The sequence below is a fragment of the Cnephaeus nilssonii genome, assembly GCF_951640355.1.
Source record: "Cnephaeus nilssonii genome assembly, chromosome: 1".
Classification (NCBI taxonomy): domain Eukaryota; kingdom Metazoa; phylum Chordata; class Mammalia; order Chiroptera; family Vespertilionidae; genus Cnephaeus; species Cnephaeus nilssonii.
The window spans coordinates 16,259,564-16,279,827 of record NC_137072.1 but is presented as its reverse complement, the minus strand read 5'-3'; the positions used below and the strand labels follow the sequence as shown (position 1 = coordinate 16,279,827).

General features: G+C 48.3%; 2 protein-coding genes across 2 annotated transcripts in view; one reads left to right on the top strand and one right to left on the bottom strand.

The window, feature by feature from the left end:
• The window catches only part of FBXO33 (F-box protein 33), a 28,700-nt gene extending 25,444 nt beyond the window's left edge, over nt 1-3,256 (bottom strand). The window contains exon 1 of the mRNA XM_079770311.1: nt 2,431-3,256. Within this exon, the coding sequence (XP_079626437.1) occupies nt 2,431-3,041 (611 nt within the window). The 5' untranslated portion in view covers nt 3,042-3,256. The remainder of the gene's footprint in view (nt 1-2,430) is intronic.
• The window catches only part of LOC307102527 (fibrous sheath-interacting protein 2-like), a gene marked incomplete at both ends in the record, with an annotated part of 112,008 nt that continues 94,787 nt past the window's right edge, over nt 3,044-20,264 (top strand). Inside the window, 2 exons of the mRNA XM_079776125.1 lie at nt 3,044-3,227; nt 3,344-3,396. Of these exons, the coding sequence (XP_079632251.1) occupies nt 3,044-3,227; nt 3,344-3,396 (237 nt within the window). The remainder of the gene's footprint in view (nt 3,228-3,343; nt 3,397-20,264) is intronic.

The following is a 20,264-nucleotide window of genomic DNA, read 5'->3' as shown; positions in this document are numbered from 1 at the left end:
ATAAAATGGCAGAAATCCTAAAACAAAAGCACTGTAAATTTAACTCAGAAATGTAAAGAATAATGTCAAATGTTCATTCTTCTCATTAGTTAATTACATTTCATGTTTTTAGAGAACCAAAAAACAGTAAATGAAGTTGTTTTGGGTCTTCATTGAGCCTCAGTATACAGTTTAAGTGATTATGGAAGGAAATAAGAAGAGGCTTTACCAGAGTAACAAACTAAAAAACTTGGTTTAAAACATTTTCAAATTTGTAATAATTTAAAGAAAACTAGTCCCATTTATGTTTTTAGCATTCATATTAATACTTCCAATATTACTAGAGTACTTCAAGACATTTTCAAAAATAAAGATGAGATTAACTTACTTCCAAACATAAATTTAAAAACCTTTGAAATAGCATTAGTAGTAATACATGTAACGACACTACACTTTAAGTTTGGATACACAACATAGCACCATCCCTATAGTAAATGACAAAGCCTTAAAATCAGGAATGACAGTGTACAGAAATGATAGCTAACCCAAACGGACAGGTATAGGGTGGTCTCATAGACAGGTAGATTGGGATGCTAATAAAAGTGGAAAGTATACGTTTACTTGTCAATTATACCTTAATAAGGCTGGAAAAAAAAGTGATGGGGGAGGAAGGGAGGGAGAGAAAAATTAAACACCAAAGGGAAGAAAATGTCTATGTAATGTTACCCACCCATCCAACTAACAAACCAGTTCTTAAAACACTAAGAGAAACTAGGCACTGTGCAAGACTTGTTCTTAGACCAAAGGCACACTTTTTTGGACGGTTGCTCAGAAGTGCTATCGTATCTCCGAACATGAAAATCTAACTGGTATTGGCTGAATTCACCCCCACTCTTGATCTCATCAGTTGTTAAGTGCTCACAGATTGAATCCTTTCAACTTCAGGGTCAGTTGGTCCTCTAGCCATGCATTTGACTCTGTCAAAGAGTTTCCAATCGGATCAAGGCCTCAGAAAGCCTTTCTTGCCACATAAAATGAAAGTAAGGCAATGGAATCATTTGTGAAGAGCTAGGGAAATACACAGGCCACTGGAATATTGGAGCCATGCTCAGATACAACTTAGAGCAATATGCTTACCTTGCCCACTTTTGATTCAGACAAAAGCATGGATACATGGAACAGACATGTGGGTGCCTGAGGGGAGGGAGAGTGGGGTGACTGGATAAAAAAGGTGAAGGGATTAGCATATATACATTCGGTTTAGCATTAAACCAGGACCTTCTCAATCCTGTTCAACATACTATATTTATTGCTAAAGTAAAGACACTGCTCTTGGAGAAAAACAATGCTTGACATAGTCAAGTGCCAGTTTTCTTTCTAATAGTAGCCCTCCTGCCTAATGCACAGGGTCACTGAAAGGATCAACTAAGATAGTGAATGTGAAAGTACCTGGGACCTGCTCAACTATTATTACTATGTATGTTGCTCCTTTGACCTTTTGAACTTTCTTCCAACTCACAGTTTAATTGTAAGGTTAGAATATCCAAATACAGAAAATAAAAATTAATGGGATTATGGAGCGGGCAATGGAGAACAGAAATAGTAATACTTATTAGGAAAATCAGTTAGAACATAGAACATAAAAAGTTAGTCCTAGAATTACAGTAAAAACCTAAAGTAAAAGGAGGACATTCGTGCTGAACCTCTGCAGACATCGGCCAATTCGCCCAACACAGGCAACCACCATGCTGGACTGTGCTTGTAGGTGAATCACTTGGGACAAGTTGAGTCCGGAGGTGTGTGGGGAAGGACTTCCAATCCCGAGGACCAGGCTCTTCCCCAAACCCTAGGTTTAACAAGCACTTCTTCCACTACTCTTTGTGCCTGGCCCAGTTAATCAAAACCACTCCCAGCCAGGAAGTGGCTGTCTAAGATTTCTTTTAGGAAGAGTCTTGTAATTATGACACCAGTAGCATATTGCCTCCCCGCCCCCCCCCCCCCCCCCCAGTCTATATGCTTTGAATGGACAGGTACAGAGTCAGAAAAACCGAGTTATGTTTTTATTTCTCCCCAAACTCACACGTCTTATTCTCCAAGCTTTCCTATCAGTAAAAGGAGTAATGCCGGCGCCTGTCAGCTCCATCGCACCACCAAGGAGAAGATGAATGAGACACTGCCTGGAAGGCGCCAGGAGTGACGTCTGATAAACACCAAGTACATCCCTGTTTATAAAGTAGCAATGAGGACTCCCATTCTGCCTTCCGGCCTCAATTAAGTCGCCGGGTTAGAAGGGACACCCCCGGCCACCGAAGAAAGCGACGCCGAAGTGGGCCAAGCACATCCTCACTGAATCTATTTCTGGGTGAGAGGAAGGAGGCGACGCGGAGCCCCGCGGTGGGGGAGGAGGAGGGGGTGGGGGAGGGGGTGAGGGAGGGGCCGGGGCGAGCCTACCTGTTGTTCCGGATGCTGACCAGCACGCACAGCACCAGCTCCAAGTAGGTGCGCAGCACCTCCAGCCAACGGGTGGAGAGCTGCAGGGCCTCGACTTCTTCCCCGCCGGTCCCGGGGTCCGCGCCGCCCCCGCCGCCCGGACCGCCGCCTCCGCTCAGGTAATTCTCGGCGGCGAACTCAACGCGCAGCTCCCGCACGAACCAGCCGCACTTGCGCATGAGGAACTCGAGCCGAGGCTGCTCCGCCGGGGAGACCCGGAGGCAGACGCGGAGCTGGGGCCAGAGAGCCGGGTAGAAGAGGCACTCGCGCCAGTGCGAGCAGGAGGCCGAGGCCCGCAGTCGGTCGGGCGCCGGCAGGAAGGAGAAGATGTGCACGATCAGCTCGCTGGGCAGCGACGCGGCCCCCGCCGCCTGTCCGCACAGAGCCATCCGGCCGCGCCGCCGGCCGCCGGCCCCCGGCCGCCCCCGCAGGCCCCGGAGCAGCCCCCGCAGCCGTCGCAGCTGCTGCAGCCGCAGCCGCTGCCGCCGCCGCCACCGCGCCGCCCGGGCGGCCCCGGCTCGGGTTCGAGCTCCCGGCGGTCGGGGCTGCGGCACTGACAAGAACAACAACATCAATGACAAGGAAGGAGGGGGCGGAACCGTCGTGGGTCTCGGCGGAACCAAGTGCAGCTCAAGTGGCGGAGAGGGGGAAAGGCCTCAGCGGGGGTGGCCCCGGAGAACCAGCCGCTAGCCTCTCAGCCTTTACTCACAGCCTCCGAGGCCTGCACACCCAGTTACTTCAACACCGTCGTCTGGCCGGTTTCAGGGCCCGGAAGCGGCAGGATTTCTGGTAAGGAAACCGCGGCCCTCCCTGCGCCTGGAGGCGGAGGCAGAGCAGTGGTAGGAGCTCAGTTTGACGTCGTCTGTGGTGGGAGGAGCCCGACGCTGGTGGGAGCGACTTCCGGAAGGAGGAAGCGCCCTGCAGCCGGTAGGGAGGGAGACGCGGCACGTGACCCCTGACGCACGCTGGCGGCGGGGCGTGGAGGTGGGGGAGGGGGCGGGGCGGGAAGCGTGCGCTCTGCGCGCCCCCTGCCGTCCGGCGGCGAGTGCGGCTCCCGTCACCTGGGGCGTTCAGGCGGCGGAAGTCGCGGAGCTCGTGTTAGTGCGAGGGTCCGTGACGCCTTTCTCACACGTTTCTCAGTTGCGAGGCCGAAGAGTCCGAGCTGCAGTGCCGGCACGCAGGGTCTTTCTCAGTCGGCTCGCCGGCCGGAGTATTTTTAAGTTTCCCCGCGAGAGAGCCACTACCTAGGGGGACCGCACGCACTCGCGTGCAACCCCCGACGGGCTGCGTCGGAAGAGAAGCGCGGGGTGGGGCCGCCGCGCTGCGTGTCCGGAGCCGCGGGTGGACCTTCCCCGGGTCGGTCGGACCGAGTGATAGGCTTGGCGCACACCCGGTGTGAGGGGCGGAGTGAGGACAGCGCCGCCCTGTGGATCTAGGGCGGGAGGAGGCGGGGAGGCAAATGAACGGGCTGCTGGGCCGTGTCCCGGGGCCTGAGGGAGGCTGTCCGCTCCCAGCTCTGAGATGGAGAGGGCCCTCGCCGAAACGAAGCTGGTGGTTAGAGGAAGCGTTTCCTTTCGCCGGAGGAAAGGATTTTCCAGGGAGCGCCCCTAACTTCCTCACGAGTTGGGAAGTGGGTAACGGGCTGTAGCGGGCGGTGAAGTCAGAGAGGAATGTGACTTTGGGTAACAATTGAGGATTGTTTTAGGGAGGCTGCCGCTTCAGAGCCTCACCTGTGATCTCGGAACAGCCTTGTTCTCTTGGTGTCAACACCAGGAACGCCTTCCGTTAGGTATCTTTAGTTCTTCGGGAGCAAGGCTCCCTGTTCATGCCGCTTCGACGCATTTTGGTACCTTGTGCATTACCGCGTTGCCAACGATATTGTGTGGTTAACCTCTGAGTTCTCTTCGGTTCAGTACCTGTTTTACAAAAGAGGCAACATTCCTGGTAGGTCACTTCTCTGAACCGCTGACTGGAAGAGTGCTTTTGTTGGTTTAACTGATTTCAGAGAGGAAGGGAGAGGGTGAGAGAGAAACAGCAGTGGTGGGAGGGAATCTTTGACCAGCTGTTCATGCATGCCCCTACTGGGCATCCAGCCTGCAACTGGGGCATGTGCGCCCAGGGGGAATCCAGCCCATGACCTCCTGGTCATCCATGGTGCTCAACCACGGAGGCACACCGCTGGGCCCGAGTTCTTTCTGTGTAATTATTATACCTTACGCATAAATTAATGAGCATTTATGGGAACAGCAGTGAGTTAGGAAGTTAAGACTTGCATTTTAATTTTTTGTATCTTATACTCATTGATGTATTTTGAAGTGAATCGTAGACATCTAAATCTGCCACTTCTACCTACTTCAGCATGCATATCTATAAAAGCTTATTGCTATAAAAGAAAAATATCACATTTAAAATAAATAACTTCTTAATGTTATCTAATATTCCACCTTTAAATTTATCAAATTATCTCCCAGATGTCCTTTGTTCAGCTGTTTTGTTATACCAGGATCCAATTAAGGACCAGATTTGTTTTTGGTTATGTATGTCAAGCCTTTTAAAATATAAAATAGCCCACCCCCTTTGTTTTTCTTTCTCTGATTAGCTAAAGAGTCCAGGCTTTTTTCCCAGTAGAATATCTCACCTTTTAAAGGTTTGATTACTTTCTCTTGGTGTTTAGCTTACTGCTCTGGTCCCTGCATTTCTTCTTTTTAATCCTCACCCAAAGATATTTTCCCCATTGATTTTTATTTTATTTTGTTATTATTTTTTTGTTAATCCTCACCTGAGGATATTTTTCCGTTTATTTATTTTTTTCTTGATTTCAGAGAGGAAGTGAGAGAGAGAGAGAGGGAGGGAGGGAGGGGGGAGAGAGAGAGAGAGAGAGAGAGAGAGAGAGAGAGAGAGAGAAAGAGAAACATCAACGATGAGAATCATTGATCAGCTGCCTCCTGCACACACCCTACTGGGGATCAAGCGCACAACCCAGGCATGTGCCCCTGACTGGAATTGAACCCCGGGGCCCTTCAGTCTGCAGGCTGACACTCTATCCACCAAGCCAAACCTGCTAGGGCTCCACTGATTTTTTTTTTTAGGGAGAGTGGAAGAGAGAGGGAAAGACAGCCCCGCAGTCCCGCCTGGCACCCCTCCGTGGCCTGGCGCCGCCTCCTCACCTGCTCCACCATCCCACCTGTGGGACAATCAGTCAGGGCCAGGCCCCCCGCCCGGCTCCCTCAGCGCCTGGGAGCTGGGTGGCGGCCCTGCCCTCCACTACTGCTGCTGGTCACTGTCTGTGGTGTGATCGGGGAGCGATTGGGCCCCTGCTCACCCGCCTTGGCCTGGCGCCGCCCGCTCACCTGCCCCATCATCCTGCTGTGGTCCCGCTCTTGTCAGGGCCCATCAGGGTCGGCAGCGCCTCCACTGCTGCCCGCTGCCAGCGCCACATCACCAATACCCGCTGTGTTCCGCGCCACTTCCTGGTGGTCAGCGCAGGTCATAGTGAGCCGACGAACTCCTGGTCTCCTGGTTGAACTCCCGGTTGAACAACTGCCCAAGGGGACAATTTGCATATTAGGCTTTTATTATATAAGATATTTTGCATATCATAAAATTCACCCATTTCATCTATATGTCAGTGATTTTTAGTAATTTTACTAAATGGTGCAACCATCACTTTAAATCAGTTTTAGAATATTTTCATCCTTTTAATAAGATTCCACATGCCCATTGACAGCTAATCCCCATTCTTTCTCCCAGGCAACTACTTATACTCCTTCTGTCTCTATAAATTTGCCTTTTTTCAACAGTTCATTTAAATGGAATAATCTATACTACTAAAAGGGTAATATGCCAATTAGACCAGGTCAACCATCCATCTTCCAGATGTCCGACTTTCTTCAGGACAAAGCCATGGTGGTGGGGGCCAAGGCAGAGGCAGTTAGGGGCAATCAGGCTGGCAGGGGAGGGCAGTTGGGGGTGAGATCAGGCTGGTAGGGGAGGGCAGTTGGGGGCGAGATCAGGCCTGCAGGGGAGGACAGTTGGGGACGAGATCAGACCTCCAGGGGAGGGCAGTTAGGGGTGATCAGGCCTGAAGAGGAGAGCAGTTGGGGGCGAGATCAGGCTGGCAGGGGAGGGCTGCTGGGGGCAAGATCAGGAAGGCAGGGGCAATCAGGCAGGCAGGCGAGTGGTGAGGGGTGATCAGACAGGCAGGCAGAGTGGTTAGGGGCGATCAGGCAGGCAGGCAGACAGGTGAACAGTTAGGAGCCAGTGGTCCCAGATTCGAGAGGGATGTCCGACTGCCTGCAAGGGGTCCCTGATTGGAGAGGGTGAAGGCTGGGCTGAGGGACCCCCACCCCACACACCAATTTCGTGCACTGGGCCACTAGTCTATATAATAAAAACCCCGTGTCGTAACACTGTAATGACCAAAGACCGGTCACCAGGAGGTGCATTGATGGGTCCCGCGATGCCGGTGGGACTTGATGCTGGGTCCCACGGTGCGCTGGGTCTGGGTCTCATGCGATTTCACGCACTGGGCCTCTAATCTATCTATATATAAAAGCCCAAGTGACTGGCCGACCATTTGACCGTCTGACCGGTAGCTATGATGTGCACTGACCACCAGGGGGCAGACGCTCAACCCATGAGCTGGTGACTTGGCAGCTGTGGTTCTCAGGTGATGCACCTGGAACCAGAGAGGAGGGAGCCTGATTCCGGGGTGTGTCACCTGAGAACCATCTCTCACAATCCGGGACCCCTGAGGGATGTCAGAGAGCCAGTTTCGGCCCGATCCCTGCAGGCCAGGCCGAGGGACCCCACCAGTGTATGAATCTGTGCACCGGGTCTCTAGTATAATGTATGATCTCTTATGTCTGACTTCATGTTGTTTTTGTTTATTAGCTTTTGGTTAATCCTCATCTGAGAATATTTTTCCATTGATTTTTAGAGTAGAAGGGAGGGGGAGAGAGAGAGAGAGGGAGAGAGGGAGAGAGAGAAACATTGATGTGAAAGAGACACATTGATTTGGTTCCCTCCCACCCAGGGTTGGGATGAGCTTGTAACTGAGAATCAAACCCAGGACCCTTCAGTCCTTGGGCCGACACTCTACCCACTGAGCCAAACATGCTAGGGGCTGACTTCTTGTTTTTGAGCTTCATTCCTGATGTAGCATGTGCCAATATTCCAATCCTTTTTATTTTGGACTAGTATTCCATGATATGTTTTGGTGTGTGTGTGTGTGTGTGTGTGTTTGCCTACCCATTCACTAGTTTTCCAGTCTTTAGTTATTATGAATAACTCTAGGGGCCCAGTGCACGAATTTGTGCACCTTGAAAGGAACGGTGGGTCCCGAGGCTGCAGTGGGCACAGGGACGGGTCTCAGCCCATTCTCCATGCCCCCACCTGGCCCCTCCCGCTGTGGCCCCTGGTCCCCTGTCTGCCGGCAGCCCCGCTCCCACCACTGCTGCTCCCACGCGCTGATGGCACAGGCCCTGCTCGCACCCACTGATGGCGTGGAGTGATTAGGGCCAGCAGCGGGTGTGAGTGGCGGCTGCTGCCCCGATAACTCCTCAGGAGTAGGGGGAGGTGGAGAAGCAGCCCTCAGGGGCAATTGGGGCCTTAAGCCGCTGCTTGCACCTGCTGGCGGTGCCAAGCAATCAAGACCAGCACTGGGTGCTGATAGCGGGTGCAAGTGGCCACTATGGCGCTGGCTGCAGGTAAGAGCGGGGTCGGCAGCAGGTGTGAGTGCCGGGCGGGACTGCGGTGCTCGGGAGCAAAGAATTTCCAGTAACCACCAGAGGCTCACCCTGATGAAAGTGCCCGGCGCTCCGCCCTGGTCTGGTGCCTCCACTCACCTGCTCCACCATCCCACCACGGCCGATGCCTGCCATGTTCCGTGCTCTGCCGCCTGCTGCTGACACCTGCCATGTTCCGTGTGCACTCCTGGTGGTCAGCGTATGTCATAGCGACTGGTTGTTCATTTGTTCGGTTGTTCTGTCATTCAGTCTATTTGCATATTAGTCTTTTATTATATAGGATGTCTATGAATATTCATGTATAAGTCTTTTATGGATATTTCTCTTAGGTAGATACCTAGGAATGAAAGAGATAGGTTGTTTGGTCATTCTATGTACAACTTTTTGAGAAACTGCCAAACTATTTTCCAAAGACACTGTACCATTTTCTATTCCTATGAGCAATGAATGAGGGTTCCAGTCTCTGACTTTTGATGATCTGAAAATATTCTTTGATTGATTTGAGATTGACATTTTTTCTTATTCTTAGCATTTATTAGCAACAAAATGATGTTCTCTTTGGATATCATTAATAATTAGTCTTAAGTAATTAGGAATAGTTCCCAAAGGAAATAAAAATGTACCAATCTGCTATAAAATAAAATTCAGCTTCTCAATGTTGTTTTTGAATTTTTAACTTTCACTTTTAAATTAAGGATTGGTAGGAATACAATGAGCTAAGACATGAATAAGATATGCTTTTGTCCAGTTATAATGCTAAAACAATAAATTCCAGTGATGTCATACAATTTGTTTATTAAACAAACATCTTTAATATTAATCAATTAAGTATTTTAAAATTTGTATACTTGTAGCATGTTAGGTGAATTAGATTATATCTCATGACACTTATGTATTCTACACTTGATAAAGTGTAAACTATTTTTGAGAAAGTAACAGAATTGACTTCTAAAGGACAGAATCAAATCACATTGTGTGAAGTTACAATTCAAAGTGTGGGAGGAAGTACTGACATTATGAAGCTCATAAGTACTTAGTAGTACTAAGCTCCTAGTGCCAAAAGAGGCATATTGTCACTATAGCAACTGCCCATGCTTATTTGGATTTGAAACACAGGCAACAAATGGTGCATAAGACTATAACATCAAGATGGTGGTTTGTGCTCTGGTGGTTTGGATATGTGCCCTATTGATAGTAAAAGGTTCTGTTTTTCTCATTTTTTAAATTATGATTGATTCTGTTTTAGAGATGTCTTAATTTTAATGTATTTGTTTGGAGAGAAATTAAACATTCAGTACCCTTATAATCTTCCTTTTCAAACATGTTAAACTTAGTGCTTTTTCCAGTTAGGTTGTTAAATATATTTTTACTGTAGCTTTCTCTTCATTATCATCATTGTTTGGCAGCTGGATAAACAACCGTTATAAAAATATACTTTTACTAGAGGCCCAGTGCACGAATTTGTGCATGGGTGAGGTCCAGCCGGCCCAGCCCCAATTGAGGCAGATCAGGGCTGGACCTATTGAGAGGAGATGGTGGGAGGTTGGCCGGCTGGCCCGCCCCGATTGGGCCCAATCATGGCTGGGCCGGGGGGAGGATCCGAGGGTGATTGGCCAGCGGGCCCCACCCCCAATTGGGGTGGGTGGCTGATTGGGGGTAGGGGCGGCCATGGGGAGGGGCTGTGGGCAGTGGGATAGCTGGCCCCTCCCCTAAATGGGTTAGGGGGTCCAATTGGGGGCAGAGCTGGCTGGGGGGAGGGGCCGTGGGCTGATCGGGGTGGTAGGGGCCCATCAGGGGTGGGACCTGTCAGGGGGAGGGGCCGCCGCATTTGGCCAGCAGCCCTGCCCCTGATTGGGGTGGGGAGGCTGATCTGGGGTGGGACTGGCCAGGGGGAGGGGCTGCAGAAGATTGGCTGGGTGGCCCTGCCCCCTATTGGGGTAGAAGGGCAATCAGGGGCAGGGCCTGCCAAGGAGAGGGACTGTGGGCCCATCGGGGTGGTGGGGGCCCATCGGGGCTGGGGCCGGCCCCGGGGAGGAGCTGTAGGGGGTTGGCCGGCCGCCCCGCCCTCGATTGGGGTGGGAGAGGCTGATCAGGTGTGGGGCCAGCCAGGGTGAGGGGGCACGGAAGGTTGGCCACAGGCCCCGCCCCTCGATCGGGTGGGTTCACTGGCTGCAGTGGGCGTCATAGTGACCAGTCATTCCAGTCGTTATGGCGTTGTGGTCACTGGCTTTTTATATATAGAGACTAGAGGCCCAGTGCACGCAATTCGTGCACGGGGGTGGTCCCCTCAGCCAAGCCTGCACCTTCTCCAATCTGGCACCCCTTGGGGGATAACCGGCAGTCGGACATCCCTCTCACAATCCTGGACTGCTGGCTTCTAACTGCATACCTGCCTGCCTGCCTGATCGCCCCTAACTGCCTCCCCTGCTGGCCTGGTTGGCCCCAATGGCCCCCCTGCCGACCTGATCACCCTCAACTGCCCCCCCTGCAGGCCTGGTCGCCCCCACCTCCTCCCCGCTGGCCTGGTTGCCCCCAACTTCCCCCCCTTCCAGCCTGGTTGCCCACGCAGCCTTCTATTCAGTCATTTGGTTGTCCCTCACTAACCCCTGCAGGCCTGGTCGCCCCACGCAGCCTGCTGTTCAGTCATTTAGTCGTCCCTCACTAACGCCCCCCCGCTGGTCTGGTCACCCCACACAGCCTGCTGTTCAGTCGTTTGGTCGTCCTTCACTAACACCCCTGCCGGCCTTGTCGCCCCACGCAGCCTGTTGTTCGTTCGTCATTCTGGTTGTTTTGGTCGTGACGGCCCCTGGCTTTTTATATATTAGGATTTTGGTGAATTGCTTGCAAATTTGCCTTTTATTTGTAAAACCTCTTTTATTTTTATTTATAAAACCATCTCTCTTTCTCTCTCTCTTTTTTTTTTTGTTTAAAGTATTACAAATAGTAGTACATATGTCTCCTTTTTTCCCCCAATTGACCTTTCCCCAGCCTCCCCTATCCCCCGGCACTTGTGCTCGTCCCCCCGCACCCAGTGTCTTGCGTCTGTTGGTTGTGCTTATATGCATGCATACAAGTCCTTTGGTTGATCTCTTACCTCCCACTGCCCCCCAACCCTCCTCAGCCTTCCTGCTGTCATTTGACAGTCTGTTCCATGCTTCTCTACCTCTGTATCTATTTTTGTTCATCAATTTATAATGTTCTTTATTATCCATAAATGAGTGAGATCATGTGGTATTTTTCTTTCACTGACTGGCTTATTTCACTTAGCATAATGTTCTCCAGTTCCATCCATGCTGTTGCAAATGGTAAGAATTCTTTCTTTTTTATAGCAGCATAGTATTCCATTGTGTAGATGTACCACAGTTTTCTAATCCACTCATCTGCTGATGGGCATTTAGGCTGTTTCCAAATCTTAGCTATTGTAAATTGTGCTGCTGTAAACATAGGGGTGCATATATATCCTTTCTGATTGGTGTTTCTCTTTTCTTGGGATATATTCCTAGAAGTGGTATTACTGGGTCAAATGGCAGTTCCATTTTTAATTTTTTGAGGAAATGCCATATGTTTCCCACAATGGCTGCACCAGTCTATATTCCCACCAGCCGTGAAGGAGGGTTCCTTTTTCTCCACATCCTCTCCAGCATTTGTAATTTGTTGGTTTGTTAATGATAGCCATTCTGACAGGTGTGAGGTGGTACCTCATTATTGTTTTGATTTGCATCTCTTAGATGATTAGTGACTTTGAGTATGTTTTCATATGTCTCTTGGCTTTCTGAATGTCCTCTTTTGAAAAGTGTCTATTTAGGTCATTTGCCCATTTTTTGATTGGAATGTTTATCTTCCTTTTGTTAAGTTTATGAGTTCCCTATAAATGTTGGAGATTAAACCCTTATTGAAGAAAACATTGGCAAATATGTTCTCCCATGCAGTGGGCTTTCTTTTTGTTTTGTTGATGGTTTCTTTACTAGAATACATAATTGCCTTTTAGGAATGCAAACAGACATATCAAAGGTGATGTTTGGTAAACAGTAAGATTATCAGGTTGGGGGAGTTTGCTTTAGGCCATTGAGTCAGCAGTAGTTAATAAAATGCAGATATTCATCCCTGTGAATATCAAAAAGCCCCATTCAGCCTTCTGACTGGATTTCTCGAATTTATATTAATTACTGTTGATCTTGGTTTCCAGCAGGTGGGGCTGTTGCTTCTGCCTGGAGGCCGATTGTTACTTTTAATCTCTTAAGTGGCCTCAGGGCAAGGTGTTTTCCAATAGGGTGTGTCAACTGTCTGCCGAAAGGCAGATGTCTATGTGGGAGAGATTTACTGAATCTATAGATTGCTTTGGGTAGTATGAACATTTTAATAATGTTGATTCTACCAATCCATGAACATGGTATATTCTTCCATTTGTTTATGTCTTTCTCTATCTCTTTTTTCAGCATCCTGTAATTTTCTGAGTACAGGTCCTTTACCTCCTGGGTTAAATTTATTCCTAGGTATCTTAATTTTTTTGTTGCAATGGTAAATGGGATTTTTTTTTTTTTTTTTTTTAGTTTCTATTTCTGTGAATTCATTGCTGATGTATAAAAAAGCCATAGATTTCTCTTCAGTATCTTATAATTTTCCAAATATATAGGTTTTTTACATCCTTGGTTAAATTTATTCTTAGGTATTTTAATTTATTTTGTTTTTGTTAATCCTCAGCTGAGGATATTATTTCCATTGCTTTTCAGAGAGAGTGGATGGAAGAGAATTAGGAGGGGTGGGGAGAGAGAGAGAGAGAGAGAGAGAGAGAGAGAGAGAGAGAGAGAGAGGCACATTGACTGGCTGCCTCCTGCATGCTTCCCAGCTGGGGGCAGGGAGTGAATTCATATTCTCAAAGTTATATGACTTCTCTGTTACACTTGGTTGTAATACCTCACTTTGTTCTTGGAGACAGTTCTTTCCCAACCTATGAAAGAAAAAAATGGATAAATTGGACTTTATCAAAATTAAAAACTTTTGCTTTACAAAAGATTCTGTTACATCAATGAAAAGGCAGGTTATACTTGGGAGAAAATATTTGTAAATCACATCTCTGATAAAGAATGTGTATCCAGACTATGTTACCAATTATTTAGATATATAATTGACACACATTATATTAGTTTCAGGTGTACAATATAATGATTTGATATTTGTATGTATTGTGAAATGATCAGCACAATAAATCTAGTAAACACCCATTGCTAATCCATTCCATACATAATTACAGAATTTTATTTTATTTATTATTTATTTTTAAAATTTTATTGCATTTATTGGAATGACATCAGTTAATACAATTATATAGGTTTCAGGTGTACAATGTTATAATATACTGTGGTTACATACACTGAGTGGCCAGATTATTATGATCTCTGAACGCATAATCTGGCCATTCAGTGTGTGTGTGTGTGTGTGTATGAAGCCCGGTGCATGAATTCATGCATGGGTGAGGTCCGGCCAGCCTGGTCAGGGGGAGGGGACATGGGTGGTTGGCCAGCCTGCCTGCTGGTCGAACTCCTGGTTGAGGGGACAGTTTGCATATTAGCCTTTTATTATATAGGATATATACTGAGTGGCCAGATTATTATGCGTTCAGAGATCATAATAATCTGGCCACTCAGTGTATATAGAATTTATGGCTCAGTTGATATCTCAACTTAGAAAGTGCTGCAGACAGCTTAGAGGAGAAGAACCCCAATGTACTTACCTTCCCCTCACTGGGAAGTAATTAGAAATGTTATTTCACACTGATTTAAATTGGCAAATTGGACTGAGTGTATATTCAGGGGAACTTAGTTGTCACCTACTAAAAGACAAATTATTATAATTTTTATATTATACTCCTATTATTATACCAAAAATAATGCTTCAGGAATAGGTTCCTACCTAGTAATAACTGTATTTACTGATGGATCATCAAATGGCAAAGCTGCTTATCATACAATAATATACTAGAGGCCTGGTGCACAAATTTATGCATGGGTGGGGTCCCTCTGGGTGGCCTGCAGGGATTGGGCTGAAACCCGCAGTCCAATGCCACCTGCAGCTCCTACCTACTGCTCCCGCTCATCCCGGCCTCACCGTGTCTGCCTCAGGCTCATGCCCAAAGAGTCCCAATCAGGAGAGGCTTGCACTGCCATAGCAGTGCTCGCCAGCCATGAGCCCTGCATCTGGGGCCCTCCCAAGGGCAGTGGCCTGCAGGATCGGGCTGAAACTGGCTCTATGACATCCCCTGAGGGGTCCCAGATTGCGAGAGGGCGCAGGCCAGGCTGAGGGACCCCACCGGTGCACGATCGGGCCAGGGAGGGACCATGGGAGGGCTCCAGGGCGTGTCTGGCCCATCTTGTTCAGTCCCGATTGGCTGGACCCCAGCAGCAAGCTAACGTACTGGTTGGAGCATCTACCCACTGGTGGTCAGTGCATGTCATAGCGACTGGTCGACCAGCTGACTGTCTGCCCCCTGGTGGTCAGTGCACATCATAGCGAGTGGTTGAGCAGCCTTAGCAGATCATTAGCATATTACGCTTTGATTGGTTGTTCAGTTGTTCTGCCATTCAGTCTATTTGCATATTACCCTTTTATTATATAGGATCATCTGTGTATTTTATTGTGTGTTCACCACCCCAAGTAAAGTCTCATTCCATCACTATTTTTTTCCTCTTTATCCTCTTCTACCTTCCCCATTCCCTTTTTCCTCTGGTAATCACCATACTATTGTCTCTTTTTGGAAGATTGTATGTTTCTAGGAATTTGTCCATTTTGCCCAGTTTGTCCAATTTGTTGATATATAGTTATTCATAATATTTTCTTATAATCCTTTGTATTTCTGTGGAGTAAGTTATTATTTATCCTTCATTTCTGATTTAATTTATTTGGATCCTCTTTCTTGATGAGTCTGGTTAAAGGTTCATCAATCTTGCTTATCTTTTTAAAGAACCAGCTCTTGGTTTTATTGATCTTTTGTATTTTTTTTTTTTTAGTCTCTATGTTATTTATTTCTGCTCTAATCTTTTTAAATTCCTTTCTTCTACTTTCTCTGTTTTTTTTTAAAAAAATATATTTTTATTGATATTTTTACAGAGAGGAAGGGAGAGGGATAGAGAGCTAGAAACATCGATGAGAGAGAAACATCAACCAGCTGCCTCCTGCACACCCCCTACCGGGGATGTGCCCGCAACCAATGTACATGCCCTTGACCGGAATCGAACCTGGGACCTTTCAGTCCGCAGGCCGACACCCTATCCACTGAGCCAAACCGGTTTCGGCTTTCTCTGGGTTTTTGCTGTTTTTATTTTCTAGTTCTTTTAGGTACAGGGTTAGATTGTTTATTTGAAATTTTTCTTTCTTCTTGAGGTAGGCCTGTAATGCTAAGAACTTTTTTCTCAGGACTGCTTTTGCAATGTCCCAGAGATTTTGGGTTGTTGTGTGTTTACTTTCACTTGTTTCCAGGTTAATTTTTATTTCTTCCCTGATAACCCATTGGTAACCCATTTATCTATCTATATAAAAGCCTAAGCAACCATTGCAACAGAACGGATGACTGAACAGGCTGCATGGGTCGACCAGTCTGGCAGGGGGGTTAGTGAGGAACGACCAAACGACTGAGCAACAGGCTGCATGGGGCAACCAGGTCGGCAGAGGGGTTAGTGAGGCGTGACCAAATGACCAAGCAGCAGGCTGCGTGGGGCGACCAGGCTGGCAGGGGGGTTAGTGAGGGGCAACCAAATGACTGAGCAGCAGGCTGCGTGGGGTGACCCAGCCAGCAGGGGTGGCAGTTGGGGGCAACCAGGCCGGTGGGGGGGGGGCACAGTTGGGGGTGATCAGGCTGGCAGGCAGAGGCAGTTAGGGGTGATGAGGCTGGCAGGTGGGCAGTTAGGGGCAGCCAGGCTGGCAGGGGGGCAGTGAGGGGCAATCAGGCTGGCAGGCAGAGGCAGTTAGGGGTGATGAGGCTGGCGGGGGGGGGGGGGCAGTTAGGGGCGACCAGGCAGGCAGGCAGGTGAGTGGTTAGGAGCCCAGCGGTCCAGGATTGTGAGAGGGATGTCCTACTGCAGGTTTAGGCCCAATCCCAGGGATCGGGCCTAAACCTGCAGTCGGACATTTCCCAAGGAGTCCCACATTGGCAAGGATGCAGGCTGGGCTGAGGGGACCCTCCCCCCATGTACGAATTTCATGCACTGGGGCTCTAGTTATTTAATAATGTGCTTTTTAACATCCATGAGTTGGATGTTTTTGATTTTATCATCATTGATTTATAGTTTCATGCCATTGTGAGCTGAGAAGATGCTTGATGTGATTTCAGTCTTCTTGAATTTGTTAAGACTTACTTTGTGTCCTAACATGTGTTAATCTTTGAGAATGTTCCATGTTACTTGAGAAGAATGTATATTCTGAAACTTTGGGATGAAATGTTCTGTAAATATCAATTAAATCGATCTGATCTAGTGTGTTAAGGCCACTGTTTCCTTGCTGATTTTTTTGTTTGAAAGATCAATCCAGTGATAACAGTGGGATGTTAACTTCCCCTACTATGACTCTCACTTAAAGTCCACCAAGAGTTTTAAAAAACATATTTATGTGCTCCTGTAATGGGTGCATGTATGTTTACAAGGTTATATCCTCTTGTTGGATTGATCCCTTTAGTATAATGTAGTGACCTTCTTTGTCTCTTTTAAAAAAATATGTTTTCATTGATTTCAGAGAGAGAAAGGGAGAGGGAGAGAGAGATAAAAACATCAGTGATGAGAGAAAATCATGCCTATCATTGGAGATCGAGCTGGGAACCCAGGAATGTGTCCCAACTCAGAATCGAACTGTGACCTCCTTGTTCATGGGTTGACGCTCAACCACTGAGCCACACTGGCTGAGCCTCTTTGTCTCTTTTATAAACTAGTAGAGGCCCAGTGCACAAAATTTGTGCATGGGAGAGGGGGGTGTCCCTCAGCCTGGCCTGCACATCCGGGATCCCTTGGGGGATGTCCCACTGCCTGTTTAGGCCCGATCCTGCAGGGGTAACCGCTTCTGCCTGCCAGCCTGATCGCCCCCTAACTGCTCCCCTGCTGGCCTAATTGATGCCTAACTGCTACCCTGCCTGCTTAATTGCCCCAAACTGCCCTCCCTTGCAGGCCTGGTTGCCCCAGCTGCCCTCCCCTGCCAGCCTGGTCGCCCCCAACTGCCCTCCCCTACAGGCCTGGTTGCCCCCAACTGCCCTCCCCTGCAGGCCTGGTTGCCCCTAACTGCCCTCCCCTGCAGGCTTGGTGGCCCACAGCTGCCCTCCCCTGCTGGCCTGGTCGCCCCCTAACTGCAGGCCTGGTTGCCCCCAACTGCCCTCCCCTGCTGGCCTGTTCACCCCCAACTGCCCTGCACTGCCAGCCTGATTCCTCACAACTGCCCTCCCCTGCCGGCCATCTTGTGGTGGCCATCTTGTGGCGGCCATCTTGTGACAACGTGAGGTGGCCATCTTGTGACCGCCATTTTGTGATGATGTGAGGGCATCGCACGAGGCACGAGAACCACCTAGACTTTTATTAGTATAGATGTTTGGAAGTCTGTTTTGTCACATATAAGTATTGATATCCCAACTTCTTTTTCATTTATATTTGCATGGAATATTTTTTCCACTCCTCCACTTTCAGCCTGTTCAAATCTTTTGTTCTGAGGTGGGTCTCTTATAGACAACATATATATGGGCCATGCTTTCTTATCCATTCATTTACCCTATGTCTTTTAATTGGAGCAATTAATCCATTTACAGTTAAGGTTATTATTGACTAGTGGCCTGATGCACAAATGAAGATTCGTGCAAGAATAGGCCTTCGTTCCCCTGGCTGCCACACCACCTTTGCTCTGGCTGCAACAGCCTTTCCGCTCCAGCCTGGCCGGAGCCACCTGTCTGCCTTCCCACACTGCCCAGAGGCCCCGAGCGGCTGGGGTGGTGCGGAACGCCTGCATCGTTGCCATGGCGATGACACAAGCGTACCACCCCATCCCCAGCCGCTGGGCGCCTGTGTATGCAAATTAACCCGCCAGCTTTGGTGGGTTAATTTGCATACTCACTCCTGATTGGCTGGTGGGCATCATGAAGGTACGGTCAATTAGCATGTTACTCTTTTATTAGGTAGATAGGTACTTTTTATTGCCATTTTCTTTCTTTATACCTATGGTCCTCTCTCAACTTTTTGTTCTTAAAGCAGTCCCTTTTAATATTTTTTTCAATGCTGGTTTGGTGGCAATAAACTCCTTTAGCTTTTTTTTTTTTTTTTGCTGGGAAGCTCTTTATTTTGCCTTCAATTGTAAGTGATAGCCTTGCTGTATAGAGTAATCTTGGATGCAGGTTTTTGCTTTTCATTACTTTGACTACTTCATACTAATCCCTTCAGTCCTGAAGTGTTTCTGTTGATAAATCACCTGACAGCCTTATGGAAACTCCTTTGTAGGTAACTGCCTCTCTGTTGTTACCTTTAAGATTCTCTCTTTGGAATCTCTGGAGAAACCAAGATGGCGGCATAGATAAGCACCTAAACTGCTGCCTCACACAACAATTTCAAAAGTACAACTAAAAGACAGAACGGACATCATTCAGAACTACAGGAAAGCTGGCTGAGTGGAAATTCTACAACTAGAAGGAAAGAGAAAAGCTCACGGAGAATCAGAGGAGCTGCAAAGGGCTGAGGTACGGAGACACGCACGCAGAAGGGAAGGGCGGCTGAGTGCCTTGCTGGCTTTCTCTGGCGGGAGGGAGAAGGAAGCCCCCGACTGCACTGAACACCAGTTCCGGGTGAAACCCCATGGACCCAGGCTCATACGGGGGGGAGTCTGGACTGTCAGCTAGAGAGAAAGGCACATGGAGACTCGGAGACTTGGGGAAGCCACAGCGGGCAGGGGTCTGGAGGTGCCTGTGTGCGCACGCGAGTGCGCACAGAGAAGACTGACTGTGGAGGTTGCCACTAGCTCTCTCTAGAGGAAGGGAGTGGGAAGCTCCTGACTGCACTGAACCCCAGTTCTGACTGCACTGAACCCCAGTTCCGGGCGAGCCCCTGGGGACCCACGCTCTTATGGGGGGAATCTGGGAACTCAGGGGAGCCGTGGAAGGCAGAGGTCTGGAGGCGCGCGTGCAAGGGCAGGGCTGATGGGAAGCCAAGACTGTCTGCTCAGCCCTGAGACTCCGCCCCATCAGAGCTGAGCACAGAGGCTTTTGCAATTTTGCAAGTCTGGTCCAATAAGGCTGTCTCCAGCACAGGTCTCCCGGAGTAGACACAGCTGATCCTCACAGCCTACTGGCCTGGAGGTCAATTCCTCCCAGTGATACCAACAATAATCAAGACTTAACTACAACAAGGCTGTACACACAGACCACAAAGGGGTGCACCAAGAGTGTCCACCTCAGGTAACAGGGGAGGCTGATCCACTGGGCCATCTAGGAAACCTACCACACAAAGCTACCCTACCAACTCAGGAAAGCAGTGAAAATGCGGAGACAAAGTAACAGATCACAAATGAAAGAAACAGAGGAAAACAAACGACTGGATATAGAATTCAAAACCATGGTTATAAGGTTTTTCAAGAATTTCCTAGAAAAGGCCAATAAATTTAGTGAGACCCTCAAGGATATGAAAAATGACCAACTAGAAATTAAGCATACATTGACTGAAATGAAAAATATTATACAGAGACCCAACAGCAGACTAAAGGAACGCAAGAATCAAGTCAAAGATTTGAAATACAAAGAAGCAAAAAACACTCAACCGGAAAAGCAAAAAGAAAAAAGAATCCAAAAATATGAAGATAGTGTAAGAAGCCTCTGGGACAACTTCAAGCGTACCAACATCAGAATTATGGGGGTGCCAGAAGAAGAGAGAGAGCAAGATACTGAAAACCTATTTGAAGAAATAATGACTAAAAACTTCTCCCACCTGGTGAAAGAAATAGACTTACAAGTCCAGGAAGCGCAGAGAACCCCAAACAAAAGGAATCCAAAGAGGACCACACCAAGACACATCATAATTAAAATGCCAAGAGCAAAAGACA